The following is an 18,491-nucleotide window of genomic DNA, read 5'->3' as shown; positions in this document are numbered from 1 at the left end:
ACTGGACCCTCCATGGTCGCACTCCTCTGCCTACACATACTATACAGGACCCTCCATAGTCACTTCCTCTCAGCCTACACATACTATACAGGACTGGACCCTCCATGGTCGCACTCCTCAGCCTACACATACTATACAGGACAGGACCCTCCATAGTCACTTCCTCCTCAGCCTACACATACTATACAGGACTGGACCCTCCATGGTCGCACTCCTCTGCCTACACATACTATACAGGACCCTCCATAGTCACTTCCTCTCAGCCTACACATACTATACAGGACTGGACCCTCCATGGTCGCACTCCTCAGCCTACAAATACTATACAGGACTGGACCCTCCATAGTCACTTCCTCCTCAGCCTACACATACTATACAGGACTGGACCCTCCATAGTCACTTCCTCCTCAGCCTACACATACTATACAGGACAGGACCCTCCATAGTCACTTCCTCCTCAGCCTACACATACTATACAGGACAGGACCCTCCATAGTCACTTCCTCCTCAGCCTACACATACTATACAGGACAGGACCCACCATAATAACTTCCTACACATACTATACAGGACTGGACCCTCCATGGTCGCACTCCTCAGCCTACACATACTATACAGGACTGGACCCTCCATAGTCACTTCCTCCTCAGCCTACACATACTATACAGGACAAGACCCTCCATAGTCACTTCCTCCTCAGCCTACACATACTATACAGGACTGGACCCTCCATAGTTACTTCCTCCTCAGCCTACACATACTATACAGGACAGGACCCTCCATAGTCACTTCCTCCTCAGCCTACACAAACTATACAGGACTGGACCCTCCATAGTCACTTCCTCCTCAGCCTACACATACTATAAAGGACAAGACCCGCCATGGTCACTTCCTCCTCAGCCTACACATACTATACAGGACAGGACCCTCCATAGTCACTTCCTCCTCAGCCTACACATATTATACAGGACAAAACCCTCCATTGTCACTTCCTCCTCAGCCTACACATACTATACAGGACAGGACCCTCCATAGTCACTTCCTCCTCAGCCTACACATACTATACAGGACAAAACCCTCCATTGTCACTTCCTCCTCAGCCTACACATACTATACAGGACTGGACCCTCCATGGTCACTTCCTCCTCAGCCTACACATACTATACAGGACAGGACCCTCCATAGTCACTTCCTCCTCAGCCTACACATACTATACAGGACTGGACCCTCCATAGTCACTTCCTCCGCAGCCTACACATACTATACAGGACAGGACCCTCCATAGTCACTTCCTCCGCAGCTTACATATACTATACAGGACTGGACCCTCCATAGTCACTTCCTCCTCAGCCTACACATACTATACAGGACAGGACCCTCCATAGTCACTTCCTCCTCAGCCTACACATACTATACAGGACTGGACCCTCCATAGTCACTTCCTCCGCAGCCTACACATACTATACAGGACAGGACCCTCCATAGTCACTTCCTCCTCAGCCTACACATACTATACAGGACTGGACCCTCCATAGTCACTTCCTCCGCAGCCTACACATACTATACAGGACAGGACCCTCCATAGTCACTTCCTCCGCAGCTTACACATACTATACAGGACTGGACCCTCCATAGTCACTTCCTCATTCCAACGTGACAGGAAGAAGAAGCGTCCTGCAGAAATGTAAACTCCGAGCGGACGCTACCATTATTCCTCCACAGGGGGGTGTTCTCCGACTTGTGGTATCACAGTGTGAAGGTATGTTCAGCTCATTATACAAATGGACGTAATACAAATAACTGAGTATATTTTATGCAGTTCCTGTCTTGTAGACGCATAATTATTGCATATATATCGATAAAACAGGAGACATCCTCCCCCTCCCGGCTCGGCTTAGTGGTGGGACCCCAGAGCGCGCCAAGTTTCTGCGGACCGGTGTGCGCCTGCTGCACTATGCCGCCCAGGAGAAAGAAGCCCGGGGACGTGCCGAGCGATCAGTGGGTGCTCATAGCGCCAGGTACAGAGACACCTGTTCACACTGTGCTGGTTTACCACAAACGTGTCTCCGCGCGGAGTCAGTCCCCTCCTGCGGTTTATAGGAGTTATAGATGCAACTTTTGTATCCTGATAGGAGCTGGATTGTGTCTTCTTGTAATAACATGAAGGGCAGACATACTGCAACAAAATAGGGAGATTCACCAAAACCTCTCCTGAAGAAAAGTGGCTGAGTTGCCCGTAGCAACCAATCAGATCGCTTCTTTCATTTTTTTCAGAGGCCTTTTCAAAAAAAAATGAATGAAACGATCTCATTGGTTGCTATGGGCAACACAGCAACTTTTCTTCTAGACCGGTTTTGATAAATCTCCCACAATAACTGGAGTATTCATGCACCATCAAACTGGTGTAAATGGGAAGTGGAGGTGTTGCCAATAGCAACCAATGGATTATGGTATATGGACCATAGTGATCCTTTTTTTTTTTTTTTTTATAAGCCAATATTTCTATAAAATAGAGACAATTTTTTTATGAAGTATATTAGAAAGATTAATGCCAAGATGTACAATGTATAAAATGGATTTGATTCTGACAGTGCCCATTTAACCCCTTAAGGACTGAGCGATTTCACGTTTTTGCATTTTAGTTTTTTCCTCCTTTCCTTTAAGAAATCATAACCCTTTCAATTTTGCACCTAAAAATCTATATGATGGCTTATTTTTTGCGCCACCAATTCTACTTTACAGTGACATTGGTCATTTTACCGAAAAACCCACGGCAAAACGGAAAAAAAATCATTGTGCGACAAACTTGAAGAAGAAATGCCATTTTGTAAATTTTGGGGGCTTCAGTTTCTACGCAGTACATTTTTCGGTAAAAATGACACTTTATCTTTATTCTGTAGGTCCATACGGTTAAAATGATACCCTACTTATATAGGTTTGATTTTGTATCACTTCAGAAAAAAATCATAACTTCATGCAGGAAAATTTATACGTTTAAAATTGTCATTTTCTGAGCCCTATAACTTTATTTTTCTGCGTTCAGGGGGCTATGAGGGCTCATTTTTTGCGCCGTGATCTGAAGTTTTTAGCGGTACCATTTTTGTTCTGATCAGACTCTTTGATCACTTTTTATTCACTTTTTTTGGTATAAAAAGTGATCAAAAATGCACTATTTTGGATGTTGGAATTTTTTTGCGCGTACGCCATTGAACTTGCGGTTTTAAAAGTGGTATATTTTTATAATTCTGACATTTACGCACGCGGTGATACCACATATGTTTATTTTTATTTACACTGTTTTATTTTGTTACTAGGAAATGCCGGGTGATTTAAACTTTTAATTCAGAAGGGAATACCTGAAAGGGTTAACTTTTTTTAATTTATTTTTTTTAACACTTTTTTTTTTTTTTTTTTTTTTTTTTTTTTTTTTTGCGAGCTCATAGCTCCTATAGGGACCTATGAGCTTGCAATGGCTGATTGCATACACAGATTGTTGCTTTGCCATTGCATGGCAACAAGCTGTGTAATCGGCAGTTGATTGCTCCAGCCTGTAACTCAGGCATGGAGCAATCAATCAGAGCCGGGACACCGACGGAAGAAGGTAGGGACCTTCTCTCCGGGTAGCTGATCGGGGCATTGCAATTTTATCGCGATGACCCCGATCAGCCCGACTGAGCAGCCGGGAAGCATTTACTTTCACTTTCGATGCAGCGCTCATCGGGAGGGTTAATAGCGCGTGGCCCAACGATCGCGGCCGCGCGCTATTAGCCGCGGGTCCCGGCTGTGAATAGGCGCCGGGAGCATCCCGCTATGATGCGGGGTCCCGCCGGGAACGCGCGTTATAGACAGGGACCGGACTTAGGACGTACTCATACCCCGATCATGACCCCGATCAGCCGGACTGAGCAGCCGGGAGCATTTACTTTCACTTTCGATGCGGCGCTCAGCTTTGAGCACCGCACCGGAAGGGTTAATAGCGCGTGGCCGAACGATCGCGGCCGCGCGCTATTAGCCGCAGGTCCTGGCTGTGAATAGGCGCCGGGACCCCGCGTTATAGACAGGGACCGGACTTAGGACGTACTCATACGTCCTAAGTCCTTAAGGGGTTAATGTCTTCATGAGATGATGCCTTGGAGGTGACTTTATATGAACCATTCCTTGCATTCATTTTAGTTGTAAAAGAAACGTGCCTTGAGAAGTTGCATTTTTTTTTGTCATTCATGTTTTTTTTTTTTGTTTGTTTTTATCTGATGATTTATACTGACAACAGACTTCTGTAATTTCTTCACTCGTCTGTCATTTCAGATTCTCTTAAAAATGATGCAGAAAAGCCAAGTGGTAAAACCTTGTTTGCTAAATTGCGCAGTCCCCTTACAGGTAAAGTAGGCTTCATATTTCCAGATTCTTGTCAGTTCTTGATAAAAAAAAAAAAATAAAAATAAAAAAAACTTAGGATGGGTTCACACCACGATTTTCTATACAGTTTTTGGATACATTTTATTTTTTTTTTTTAAACCCGGATGCAACCATACAACAAACCATGGCCATAGACTTTCCATTCAAAACCGTATGCACCATATTGCATACGGTTATCTCCGTTTTTCACATCACACGTTTTTTTACTTTTTTTTTTTCTGGACAGAAAACCGTATTGAAAACCGTATTGACCCGTATACGTATTTTTTTTTTTAACATGGGAGTCAATGGGAACCGTACAGACCCGTATGTGCGTACGGTTCCATCCAGTTTTCACCATACGGTTTTTGACTTTGCACAGTTTATTTTCTTGGAATTTCAATCAAACAAGTGAAACTTTATTCATAATGGAGTTAAAAGTTCAAAACATATACGTTTTTTTTCTTAAAAAGCGGTTGCAACCGGACATCACTTTTCAAACTGTATACGGTTTTCAACCGTACACAGATAAAACTTTGTACACACGTTTTGATACAGTTTAGTCAGGTTTTGAGGAATCCGTTTTTTATCAAAAACCTGATAAAAAAAACTGTATTGCAAAAATGTGGTGTGAACCTACCCTTAGTCCTGTGATTAAAGGGGTACTCCGCTGCTCAGCATTTGGAACAAACTGTTCTGAACGCTGGAGCCAGCACTGGAGCGTGTGATGTCATAGCCTCGCCCCTTATGACGTCACACCCTGCCCCCTCAATGCATGTATATGGGAGGGGGCGTGACGCTGTCACGCCCCCTCCCGTAGACTTGCATTGAGGGGGCAGGGCTATGATGTCACAATCTCCTGGTGTTCCAAACGCTGAGCAGCGAAGTACCCCTTTAATAGCATGCCAAATTTTGTTTTCTGAGCCATGGAGGTGGTGTCCTCGCTTTTAAGCAATGCTGGAGTATTACCCAGAAGACTAGGGACCTCCTCCATTGCTCAGAAAATAAAACTTGCATTTAAAGGGGTACTCTGGCCCTAAGACATCTTATCCCCTATCCAAAGGATAGAGGATAATATGTCTGATCGCGGGGGTCCCGCTGCTGAGGACCCCTGCAATCTCGCATGCAGCACCCACCTGTGCGAGCTGCATGCAGCGCTGCAGCCTCCGAATCTGCTGGGTGACGACTAAGGGGCCAGAGTATTGTGATGTCACGACTCCGCCCCTGTGTGACGTCGCGCCCCGTCCCCGCAATACAAGTCTATGGGAGGGGGCGGGACTTCTGCGATCAGACATCTTATCCCCTATCCTTTGGATAGTGGATAAGATATCTTAAGACCGGAGTACCCCTTTAAGAAAAAATACAGATTACTCAGGAATGGCTTAACAGATTTTTAAGATAAACTTCACTTTAATCAGAAGCACCCACACTATTATATAATAATTATTACTGTATATTCGGGTTATTGTGGGTGAGGCTGCTATGAGTTTCCCTTTAACTTGGTTTTAGTTGCCTTTACATTGTTGACTTTTGAGCCATTGTATGCCAACTGGTCAACTTTTCCTCTCTACAGGTCTTGTTAATCTCCCCCATGTCCATTAATCCACCATGCACAGCTATTCTGGAAGATAGGATTATTATAAGAACGTTCTGAAGGTGGCTTTGTCATAGCTCTTGTGATATGTTTCTCCCCTCTCTCAGGTTAGGGGCAAGGCTGCCAGTAAGGGTTCTATCACTAGGTGGATAAGAGGGGCCATTAGTATAGCGCATGTTTCCAAAAGCAATCCTGTCCCATCTGACTTTAAAGGGGTATTCCAGGAAAAAATTTATTTTTATTTATTTTTTTATATATCAACTGGCTCCAGAAAGTTAAACAGATTTGTGAATTACTTCTATTAAAAAATCTTAATCATTCCAATAATTATCAGCTGCTGAAGTTGAGTTGTTATTTTCTGTCTGCCAACAGTGCTCTCTGCTGACATCTCTGCTTGTCTCGGGAACTGCACAGAGTAGAAGAGGTTTGCTATGGGGATTTGCTTCTAAACTCTGTGTCATCAGAGAGCAGTTAGACAGAAAAGAACAACTCAACTTCAGCAGCTCACAAGTACTGAAAGGATTAAGAGTTTTTAATAGAAGTAATTTACAAACCTGTTAAACTTTCTGGAGCCAGTTGAGATATATATATATATATATATATATATATATATATATATCAAGTTTTTCCTGGATAACCCCTTTACCCCCCCCCCCTTTAAGTGTAAATGTTATTTTAAAAAAAAATTGACATTTAAAACGTTTTTATTATTCAGGACCGAGACCCCAACCAGTCAGGAGAATGAGTGGGGATAAGCGCACAGTAGCACTCTTGGTACTTCTTGGTTCTCAGGGATAGACTCTTAATAGAGCAGCAAGACAAAGATCGGAAGTAAAGTGCGCTTATCCTTGCTCGTTCTCCGGATCAGTAGGGGTCTCAGTTTGGAGACCCCAACCAAACAAAACATTTTACATGTGTCTGTGACAGGGAAACTTTAGGGTTGCAGTCAGGGCTCAAGTCCTGCAGGAACACATGGGAATGGAGTTCCTGCACTATTTCCACAGCAAGAACACTGTTCCCGTTAGGAGTCCTGCAGGATCGGACTTTGAGTGGAAATCTTGGGTGAATTCCCACACTTTATTTCTCTAGAACTTGATCCCTGGTTGCAGGGCAGTAGCGTCTTCCTGAGCAGAGAAGGTGGCTGCCTAGAAAGAAGCTATTTGTAAGGTGTCTTCACTTTCCTCTTTCTTCAAATACTATTTAGACCTACATTTTTCTTCAGATCTGTCTTTTTGTTTTCTGTAGGTATTACAAGTGAGATAAAGTGATAACATTTTTTCTCTGTAATTGTCCCTACTCCTGGTGCTGTCATGTGTGATGGGGATAATGGTAAGTACTACTCCCCAATAAGTAGATATTCCAGAACCCATGACAGCCCACGTCCTAGTCCCAAACTTTATCAGTAAATGATCATTTCATTGTATAGAGGTAATCTCTCTTCTCTGTAAACACTTGAGGAAAGGTAGGAGGCTCTGCATTGTTATCTCTACAGCTGTCCTGTCCCCAGGAGGCAGACCCCCCTCTCCTGGTGCTATTATGGGTTCCGGAAAAATCTAATTATCAGTGTGTAGTAATTATCATTTACATGTCTGGTGATAGATGGGTCCTCCTGGCCTAGTCGATTAGTCTACAAATGTCACCCAGTGACCTTCTCAGCATTGGTCACCTATAGACTTGTCATACAAAAAACGTGATCAGTTGTATGGGTGCATGTCGTGCTTTGCTAAACTAGTCCTAAGGAAACAGTAAGGCCCCTGCACTCCCTTTACAGTCTTCTGCATGTATTGGGAGTGATATGTCTATTCTGTATAACAGGATGGTCTATTATTATCTATATTGCAGTGGTACACATCACAAAAATTACTGTTAAAAAAAAATGTATATACTGGAAAAATACAAATAATTAGGGATCGACCGATTATCGGTTTGGCCGATATTGGACGTTATCAGTATCGGCAATTACCTTGCCGAAAATGCCACCCCCCCCACCGCGCCGCAATGCCCCCCCCCCACACGCCCCGCCCTGGCCAGAGACCACTGCCCCATTGCCTCCCCCATCCCCGGTTTTATAATTACCTGTTCCCGGAGCCCGGGCTCCGTCTGGTTCCTGCGGTGTCCTGCGCGATGACGAGTGACGTCCTCAAAGCGACGTCACCGTCATTGCGCACAGTGACAGCTCAGGAGGATGCCGCCGGAGCCAGAAGTAGCACGGACCCCGGGAACAGGTAATTTATAAAACCGGGGATGGGGAAGGCAATGGGGCAGCGGTGGTCTGTGGCCGGGGTGGTGCGGTGGGGGGGGGGCTGGCGGTGGCGGTGATAGGACTCAGGAGGATCCCAGGACAGGCAGGGGGAGAGAAGCGGGTGGTGGTCTCTGGCACCTCAAAAGCCGCTGCAGTTCATTGATTTAAAGCGCCCGCTTTAAATCAATGACAATGATCTGTAGCGGTGTCGCCGGGCGGGGGGGGGGGGAATGAATTGCCGATAACTTATACCGATATTCTAGTATAAGTTATCTGATATCGGACCTAACCTCCACAGAGTACCGGTATCGGCCCTAAAAAATCAAGTTCGGTCGATCCTAACAAGTAATGTAGTATGCCAACTGCACGGAACAAGCATAATGTAGATGGTGGGTGGATGCACTGTGTAAGACAGAGGGATGGTTAATAGTGCCAAATTATGTGTAAGGCCAAGGTACCATTTACATACAAGTATTATGCATAACATGGCAGGAAAATAACTTAGCTTTTTCATTTTTGACATTTTTGATCTTTCACTACTAATACCCATCTTGTTTGTGATTTATTTTTAATTTTTAAATATTTTATTTTTTTTTGTATTCACTTGTAAAAAAGCAAAATTGCCATTGTCATCAGTGTTGCTTATAATACATTTTACCTTGTAAAAATGTCTTGTGCAAGGTCCTGCATCCTGTTCTCGAGCTTCTGTTAAAGTAGTCTCCTAATGTATGATGGCTAAATATTTACATGAAATATCAATTCTTGTGTTCTAGATAAAGGTGCCATGTTTTTATTCATCAACTCTGGAAAACAGGTCTGTGAAGTGAAAGCTTTCCAAGAGGAGTTTCGATCATGGTTTATTGGCCAGACAGTGCAAGAAGGTGAGGGAGAGTTACTTATTCATATACTTATTTGGAAGTAATAAACACTGTTTTGCAAGTGGATACTTGGAGTACAGTATTCCCTCAACATACGATGGTAATCCGTTCCAAATGGACCTTCGTTTGTTGAAACCATCGTATGTTGAGGGATCTGTGCAATGTAAAGTATAGGACAGTGGTCTTCAACCTGCGGACCTCCAGATGTTGCAAAACTACAACACCCAGCATGCCCGGACAGCCAACGGCTGTCCGGGCATGCAGGGAGTTGTAGTTTTGCAACATCTGGAGGTCCGCAGGTTGAAGACCACTGGTATTGGAGGTTATACTCACGTGTCCCCGTCGCTTCGGACCATCACCGCTGCCCTGGATGTCGCCCTTCATCACTGTCGCCCCATCCCCGGGGTGTCCCCGATGCTCCAGCAAGGCCTCTGCTTCCCTGGCATCCTCGCTCTCCGTCGTTACGCACGCCGCTCCTATTGGATGACCGGACGGCGTGCGCAGTAACGTGATGATGACGATGGAGAGCGCCGATGATGCAGGGGATCCCGAAGAGGACGTGCCGGAGCCCCGAGGACAGGTAAGTGATCGTCATCGGACCACACGGGGCACCACAAACGGCTATCCGGTGGCAGCTGAAGCAGTCTGCGCTGCCGGATAGCCGTTTATACGATGGCCCCGACATACAAAAGCATCGTATGTTGATGCTGCCTCTGAGAGGCCATCACATGTTGAAATTATCATATGTCGGGGCCATCGTAGGTCGGGGGGTCACTGTATTTGTTTCTTCGTATGTAACCTTGAGCATGATTTAGTCTTGTGTTAATTTGTAGATGGGAGATTGCTGTATACAACTCCAGTGGACCCTCTGTTTTTGGTGCTGTACTATCTGATAAAAGCTGACAAAGAGGTAAAGTATAGATCGCTTATTTGTGATCACTGGATCTTTAGGAAATAACAAAAAGGCAGATCGGTTACCATCTTTTTAGACTCACTAGGAGAAATGTATCAAACCTGGTGCATAGGAAAAAGGAAGTAATTGTCATGGCAACTAAACATTGCTACATTAATTCCCACAAGAAGTGTGATCTGGTTGCTATGGGTAACCGCTTCTTTTCCTCTGCGCAGGTATTAATGTGACTTATGCCGGACGTAGTTCCTGGCTCGTCTGTATTACATTTTGCAATACAAGCAGGTTTTCTAGTTTGTAGGATATTCACATGAAGCACTCCTTACCCCTTAGTCTTTACAGGCCAAGATTTTATCTGGTGGTATGTGATGAATATATTTATTTGTTGTTACCATTAATTCTTTTTTCCCCCCTTTTTTTTTCCTAAGCAAGGGAAATTTCAGCCAGTTGAACAGATTGTGGTAGATGAAGAATTTCCATCATGTCACTTGTTACTGCAGTGCACAAAAGTCGCACAGTCACTCCATCATGTCACAGAAGAGAAGGGTAAAACCATCTGAGCAATGAAAGCATTTTTGTGATTTTTAGAATAGAACTTTGTTGAAACAGCTTTGTTTCCTAAAACATGCAACAAAACCAGCACAAGGAAATACACCCATTTACAGGTGCCCTTATACTTTAGATTTAAGTTGATGAAAGTGAACACTTTTAAGCAAAAGGGAAGTTTGGTGAAATTTAACAGTGAACGATTATTGATAAATAAATAGCTGACTGACTACGAACTGTTATCTTTTAACCCCTTAACGACCAAGGACGTAAATGTACATCCTGGTGCGGCGGTACTTAGCGCACCAGGACATACATTTACGTCCTTTACTTGACCGCGAGCATCGGATTGATGCTCGGGTCATGCGCGGCTGGTCCCGGCTGCTTATCGCAGCCAGGGACCCGCCGGTAATGGCCAACATCCTCGATCGCGCGGATGTCTGCCATTAACCCCTCCGATGCTGTGATCAATACAGATCACGGCATCTGCGGGAGTGCAGTCAGAAATATGGATGATCGGATCACCCTCAGTGCTGCCGCGGAGATCCCGTCATCCAGAACGGCACACGGAGGTCCCCTCACCTGCCTCCTCCGCCTTCCACGGGTCTTCTGCTCTGGTCTGAGATCGAGCAGACGAGAGCAGAAGATGACCGATAGCACTGATCAGTGCTATGTCCTATACATAGCACTGAACAGTATTAGCAATCAAAGGATTGCTATAAATAGTCCCCTATGGACACTATTAAAGTGTAAAAAAAAAAAAAGTTAAAATACCCTCTCCCAATAAAAATGTAAAATGTCCTTTTTTCCCATTTTACCCCCATAAACTCAAATGTGGTATCAATAAAAAGTACAGATCACGGGGCAAAAATTTGTCCTCATACCATACTTATACAGAAAAATGAAAAAGTTATAGGTTGTCAAAATAGAGGGATTTTAAACATACAAATTTGGTTAAAAAGTTTGCGATTTATTTATTTTATTTATTTCTTTAAGTGCAACAATAATAGTAAAGTATGTAATCATGGGTATAATTTTAATCAGATTGACCCACAGAATAAAGAACACATCATTTTTCCCGTAAATTGTACAATGTGAAAAACAAACCTTCCCAAATTTTTGGTTGCGCCATACATTTTATGGTAAAATAAGTGATGTCATTACGAAGGACAACTGGTCACACAAAAAACAAGCCCTCATACTAGTCTGTGGATGAAAATATAAAAGTTACGATTTTTAGAAGACGAGGAGGAAAAAACGAAAATGCAAAAATAAAATTGTCCTGGTCCTTACAAGTCGAAATGGGCTTGGTCCTTAAGGGGTTAAAAAGGAATCCGCAATAGATCAAAAAATCATTTGTTTGTGGATAATCATTCATTCATAAACGATCTTTCGTGACAGAATATTCCTAAAATGTTCCCAGAATAAACACAGAAAGATTGTTTGTTCTTTGCTCTGTCTCATTGATCTTGTATGCGCATTTTGAACAATTTTAACGGCCATTAGGAATTAAAATGTGTATGGCTCTTGTCTGTGAAACAATCATTTACACAACAATCTATTTTTTTTCAATGCATGATTAACCTACATTTAACTGATGTCTATGGCCACATTTTAAAGGGGTACTCTGGTGGAAAACTCTTTTTTTTTTTTTTTTTTTTTTTTTTTTTTTAAATCAACTGGTGCCAGAAAGTTAAACAGATTTGTAAATTAATTCTACTAAAAAAATCTTAATCCTTCCAGTACTTATTAGCTGAATACTACAGAGGAAATTATTTTCTTTTTGGAACACAGAGCCCTCTGCTGACATCATGACCACAGTGCTCTCTGCTGACATCTCTGTCCATTTTAGGAACTGTCCAGAGTAGCATATGTTTTCTATGGGGATTTTGTCCTACTATGGACAGAGATGTCAGCAGAGAGCACTGTGGTCATGATGTCAGCAGAGAGCACTGTGCTCGTGATTCAGCAGAGAGCTCTGTGTTCCAAAAATTATTTAATTTCCTCTGTAGTATACAGCCACTAATAAGTACTGGAAGGATTAAGATTTTTTAATAGAAGTAATGTACAAATCTGTTTAACTTTCTGGCACCAGTTGATTAAAAAAAAAAAGTTTTCCACCGGCGTACCCCTTTAAGGGATGTTCCACATCTGAGATAATGTCATAAATTAAAGATAAATGAATCATCTGTTAAACTCGCCCTCTGCTCCAGTCGACCCTAGACAGTCTGTGTTTACATGCCAGTAGCTATTAAGTGCTGTACTTACTGGCATCAAATATCATGGTACTTACTTCTGGGTATTTGTCTGTGAGAAGTACTCAAGACATGATCAGTTTGTGTGCATTTACACATGCTAATTTTGTGGCAGCTTTGTGTTGCAATTTATGCAAAAATCACAGTAGTTATGCAAAATTGTGGTAAACCTGCAACGGCTTTTCAAAACCACTGCTGCTTTATCACAGTAACTACCAAGGATGGCGCTACCATTCTGTATATACAATATCTTATATGCATTTGCTTAACTTTATTTCTCCTTCTCAAATAAAGAAAACGTTACTTCTGTTGTATCCATAGTTTTCATGTGTATTTGATTTTTTTTTTTTTTTTTATTAAAAATTTTTTTTTTTTTTTATATACTAGAAATTGGCAGCAAGAAATTCTATAGGTACAGCAAAGATAAGACACTTGCATGGTTAAAGAAAAAGGTAATTTTTTTTTATTTCTTTAAAAGGATTAAAAATATTGGCTTAGTTATTGAAATGAATTAAATAAATAATGAAATAAAAACATGTTGTTGAGACGTTACGGGATAGCAGTGATGCAAGCCCAGTCTGGAAGGAGCTGTACCTCGTTGATCTGACATATTTATGTCTCATCACCTGACAGCGTCTCTCCTAAGTAAACAGAGACCAGTGGGGGTCTAAGGACCTGAAGGCTCCCTGTTGCTTTCTGCTTACATGACCCTATCACATATCAGAACATTCAGTTTAGTGCACCTATACCAGTGTATCCCAACCAGGGTGCCTCCAGCTGTTGCATGCTGGGAGTTGTAGTTTTGCAACAGCTGGAGGCACCCTGGTTGGGAAACACTGACCTGTACTGTAATATTGTGAACAAGTCGAGCCTGGCTATTAACTTTATAGTATGAAATCTTGAAAGCAGAAGTTTAAAAAGTTTACTATTTTGAGGTTTTCAGGCCAGTTTCCTAAAACATATTGGGGGGCATTTACTAATCTTTTACTATGTAGTCTGGTTTTTACCCTGTTTTTTTCTACTTCATTTTTGACTATGTGCGACAAATTTACTAAATTGCTGCACGGCATTAATAAATTTGGCGCACATAGGCAAAAGTGGGAAATTTACTTCATGTAGTAGAAAAAATAGTTTGTTCCTTTTTCCTGCTGTCTGAATAGGTTTGGCTGCTGGTTTCCTTCTGGATCTTTTGTTTTTGAGTTTTTTTTTAGCTTTTTCACCACATCTAAATAATTCAATAACTACAGTGGTCCCTCAAGTTACAATATTAATTGGTTCCAGGAAAACCATTGTAAGTTGAAACCATTGTATGTTGAGACCATAACTCTATGGAAACAGGGTAATTGGTTCTAAAGGCACCAAAATGTCATCCAAAAATAGGAAAAAGTGACAAAGAAAAATAAGTAGATAACTGATATAGATAAAGCAAATCCTTACATATAAAAGTAATAAAGATCTGCTGGGAGCTGTAAATCACTGTCTATGTCAGTGTTTCCCAAGCAGGGAGCCTCCAGCTGTTGCAAAACTATAACTCCCAGCATGCCTGGACAGCCAAAGGCTGTCCGGGCATGCTGGGAGTTGTAGTTTTGCAAAAAATGGGGCCACCCTGCTTGGCAAACACTGGTCTATGTAGAGGACAGGAGCTTCTTCAGGGGTCCTGTACAGTACAGGCAATGTCCAAAACAAGTAATGGAGTCGCCCTCACCTGGTGTCCAAAAGAGCAGCTAACCCTGATACAGGTAAAGTGTACAGAACATGTAATACCAGTCAGTGCATACACTTCAGTAATACAGGGGTTTTACCAGTGAATGCCCATTTTGATTGGTTGGTTCTTCCAGCCATTGACACGTTTTACAGATCTGGACTGTCTGTAGCATTGTATGTTGAGTCTGGTTTCAACTTACGATGGTCCAGAAAAGACCATTGTATGTTGAAACTATTGTATGTTGAGGCCATTGTAAGTTGAGGGATCACTGTAAATTGTAGTCATGGCTCAGAAGTGGTAAACGGCGTTTAGTGTGTGTGTGTGTGTTTATTACATTTTTTTAACACAGTTTTTTTCTCCCTAAATGTACTTACACTTTTATTTTTTTTGGTTACTTCTTCTACAGATCTGTGTATCCTGTGGACTCCTTCGGATTCGGTGGACTACTTCGATGACCAGCGTTTTTCTTTGCTTGATGTTAATAAAATGGTTAACGTGGGCTTGTGGGGGAGTGTTTTTTGTAATAAATTTTTTTTAAAACCTGTTGTGTTTTATTTTTATTTTACTTTACTAGACAGGCTTAGTAGTGGAAGCTGTCTTATAGACTGAGTCCATTACTAAGCCGGGCTTAGCGTTAGCCACAAAAACAGCTAGCGCTAACCCCCAATTATTACCCCGGTACCCAACACCACAGGGGTGCCGGGAAGAGCCGGTACCAACAGGCCCGGAGCGTCAAAAATGGCGCTCCTGGACCTAGGCGGTAACAGGCTGGCGTTATTTAGGTTGGGGAGGGCCAGTAACAATGGTCCTCGCCCACCCTGGTAACGTCAGGCTGTTACTGTTTGGTTGGTATTTGGTTGAGAATAAAAATAGGGGGACCCTATGCGTTTTTTTAATATATTTAATTATTTATTTAAAAAAAAAAAACGCATAGGGTCCCCCCTATTTTCATTCTCAGCCAAATACCAACCAAACAGTAACAGCCTGACGTTCCCAGGGTGGGCGAGGACCATTGTTACTGGCCCTCCCCAGCCTAAATAACGCCAGCCTGTTACCGCCTAGGCCCAGGAGCGCCATTTTTGACGCTCCAGGCCTGTTGGTACCTGCTCTTCCCGGCACCCCTGTGGCGTTGGGTACCGGGGTAATAATAGGGGGTTAGCACTAGCTGTTTTTGTGGCTAGCGCTAAGCCCAGGTTAGTAATGGACTCTGTCTATAAGACAGCTTCCACTACTAAGCCTGTCTAGTAAAGTAAGAAAAAAACACAACAGGTTTTAAAAAATTTTTATTACAAAAAACACTCCCCCACAAGCCCTCGTTAACCATTTTATTAAAATCAAACAAAGAAAAACGCTGGTCATCGAAGTAGTCCACCGAATCCGAAGGAGTCCACAGGATAAACGGATCTGAAATGAGAAGAAAACAAAAAAATGGGTTAGTACATTTATTATCATCTCCCGCCCCGCACGACTACAACTGCCAGCATGCCCTTACAGTAAGGACATGCTGGGAGTTGTAGTTGTGTGGTGCAGGAGATGTGTGAGCAGGTGATAATAAATGTGACAAGCTTGTCCCCTGCCCCCAGCTGCAGGACTACAACTCCCAGCATACCCTTACAGTAAGGTGGGGCGGAGGCCGGGCACAGTGTTTCCCAACCTGGGACTTGTAGTTTTGCAACATCTGGAGGCACCCTGGTTGGGAAACACTGTTTTAGGCCAGTGTTTCCCAACCAGGGTGCCTCCAGATGTTGCAAAACTACAACTCCCAGCATGCCTGGACAGCCAAAGGCTGTCTAGGCATGCTGGGAGTTGTAGTTTTGCAACATCTGGAGGCAACCTGGCTGGGAAACACTGGCCTAAAACAGTGTTTCCCAACCAGGGTGCCTCCAGATGTTGCAAAACTACAAGCCCCAGCATGCCTGGACAGTCAAAGGCTGTCCAGGCATGCTGGGAGTTGTAGTCTTGCAACAACTGGAGGCACCCTGGTTGGGAAGCCTGCGCAACTTACCGGCTTCCGTAGGATCCAGCGCTGCACGACACTGCCGCGCGACGATCTCCGACAGCGATCGTCGCTGGAGCTTCGGAAGGGTAAGTGAACTTCTTCGCCGGTGCCCTTCAGCTGTTTAGTTTTGCAACAGCTGGAGGACTACAGTTTACAGACCACAAACCAGGGGTCTGCAAACTGTGGCCCTCCAGCTGTTGCAAAACTACAACTCCCAGCATGCCTGGACAGCCAATGGCTGTCCAGGCATGCTGGGAGTTGTAGTCTTGCAACATCTGGAGGCACCCTGGTTGGGAAACACTGTTTTAGGCCAGTGTTTCCCAACAAGGGTGCCTCCAGCTGTTGCAAAACTACAACTCCCAGCATGCCCGGACAGCCAATGGCTGTCCAGGCATGCTGGGAGTTGTAGTCTTGCAACATCTGGAGGCACCCTGGTTGGGAAACACTGTTTTAGGCCAGTGTTTCCCAACAAGGGTGCCTCCAGCTGTTGCAAAACTACAACTCCCAGCATGCCCGGACAGCCAATGGCTGTCCAGGCATGCTGGGAGTTGTAGTCTTGCAACATCTGGAGGCACCCTGGTTGGGAAACACTGTTTTAGGCCAGTGTTTCCCAACAAGGGTGCCTCCAGCTGTTGCAAAACTACAACTCCCAGCATGCCCGGACAGCCAAAGGGTGTCCAGGCATGCTGGGAGTTGTAGTCTTGCAACATTTGGAGGCACCCTGGTTGGGAAGCTTGCGCAACTTACCGGCTTCCGTAGGATCCAGCGCTGCACGACACTGCCGCGCGACACTGCCGCGCGACGATCTCCGTCAGCGATCGTCGCTGGAGCCTCGGAAGGGTAAGTGAACTTCTTCGCCGGTCCCCTTCAGCTGTTTAGTTTTGCAACAGCTGGAGGACTACAGTTTACAGACCACACACCAGTGGTCTGCAAACTGTGGCCCTCCAGCTGTTGCAAAACTACAACACCCAGCATGCCCTGACAGCCAAAGCCTATGGCTTTCAGGGCAGGAGCCCGGGCTGACATTACAGTGCAGCCGCCCGGGCTCCTCATACGGTCTCCCCGCTACCCACCCCCCCCCTTGTCTCCCGCCCGGGCTCCTCATACGGCCTCCCCGCTACCCCCCCCCCCCCTTGTCTCCCGCCCGCGCCGCTCAGCTCCCGCTGCTACAAGACTACAACTCCCAGCGTGTCCTCACTGTAAGGCCATGCTGGGACTTGTAGTCTTGCAACAGCAGACAGATGGGAGTTGCATGGCGCTGGCAGGTGAGGGGGGGGGGGGGGGGATGTAAATCACTGTAGTGTCCCGGTAGCGCAGTGAGGGTAGCGGGGAGAAAGTATGTCGGAGCCCGGGCGGCAGTAGCTTTTCCTGCTCCATGTTGGAGCTGGAGTAAATTTAGTCAATTTTTACGGCCGTTGCGACAGTTTATTGCGCAACTGCGACTGTCTCAGTTAATAAATTCCTGACCACTGCAAGTCAAAACTGAAAACTTGCGTAAATTAAGCGGGAATTTTTTTTTTGACTTTCTAGCTCTTGCTAGGGAAAGTCGCACAATTTATAGGGTAGGCGCAATTGCGACAATTTTGCGCCAAAAATAGTCAGAAAAAAATGACTAAACCCCTTAGTAAATGCCCCCCATTATGTATGCGGAATATGATAAGCAAAAAATAAAGTTGTATATCACCACATTGTCCTATTTTTCTTTCACTTAAAGGGGTACTCCGCCCCTAGACATCTTATCCCCTATGCTAAGATGCCTGATCACAAGGGTCCTGATGAAGGGGACCCCCCCTGCGATCTCTCCTGCAGCCCCCGAGTCATCAGCTCTCCAGAGCTGGGTTTGCTCTGTGGCTGATGACTCACGATACAGGGACCATTAGTTTGTGATGTCATGGGTCCGCCCCTTCATGATGTCATACGCTGCCCCCCTTAAGTCTATGGGAGGGGCATAACTAACCACGCCCTTC

General features: G+C 44.2%; 2 protein-coding genes across 5 annotated transcripts in view; one reads left to right on the top strand and one right to left on the bottom strand.

Moving 5' to 3' along the window:
• The window catches only part of DLEU7 (deleted in lymphocytic leukemia 7), a 44,736-nt gene extending 42,542 nt beyond the window's left edge, over positions 1 to 2,194 (bottom strand). Inside the window, exon 1 of the mRNA XM_056562052.1 lies at positions 2,054 to 2,194. The gene's annotated coding sequence lies outside the window, so the exon portion shown is untranslated. The remainder of the gene's footprint in view (positions 1 to 2,053) is intronic.
• Positions 1,663 to 18,491, top strand: part of RNASEH2B (ribonuclease H2 subunit B) — a 42,247-nt gene continuing 25,418 nt past the window's right edge. The window contains exons 1-7 of one of the 4 annotated variants that reach the window (XM_056562045.1): positions 1,663 to 1,759; positions 1,868 to 2,018; positions 4,306 to 4,377; positions 9,005 to 9,112; positions 9,943 to 10,019; positions 10,448 to 10,565; positions 13,208 to 13,272. In XM_056562045.1, the coding sequence (XP_056418020.1) occupies positions 1,955 to 2,018; positions 4,306 to 4,377; positions 9,005 to 9,112; positions 9,943 to 10,019; positions 10,448 to 10,565; positions 13,208 to 13,272 (504 nt within the window). In that variant the 5' untranslated portion in view covers positions 1,663 to 1,759; positions 1,868 to 1,954. Of the gene's footprint in view, positions 1,760 to 1,867; positions 2,019 to 2,330; positions 2,451 to 3,534; positions 3,602 to 4,305; positions 4,378 to 5,968; positions 6,052 to 9,004; positions 9,113 to 9,942; positions 10,020 to 10,447; positions 10,566 to 13,207; positions 13,273 to 18,491 lie in introns of those variants that run through there. The other 3 variants (XM_056562048.1, XM_056562047.1, XM_056562049.1) reach the window with 3 other exon arrangements.

This window comes from Hyla sarda, chromosome 2, assembly GCF_029499605.1.
Source record: "Hyla sarda isolate aHylSar1 chromosome 2, aHylSar1.hap1, whole genome shotgun sequence".
Taxonomy (NCBI): domain Eukaryota; kingdom Metazoa; phylum Chordata; class Amphibia; order Anura; family Hylidae; genus Hyla; species Hyla sarda.
This window is presented reverse-complemented; position numbering and strand designations above follow the sequence as displayed.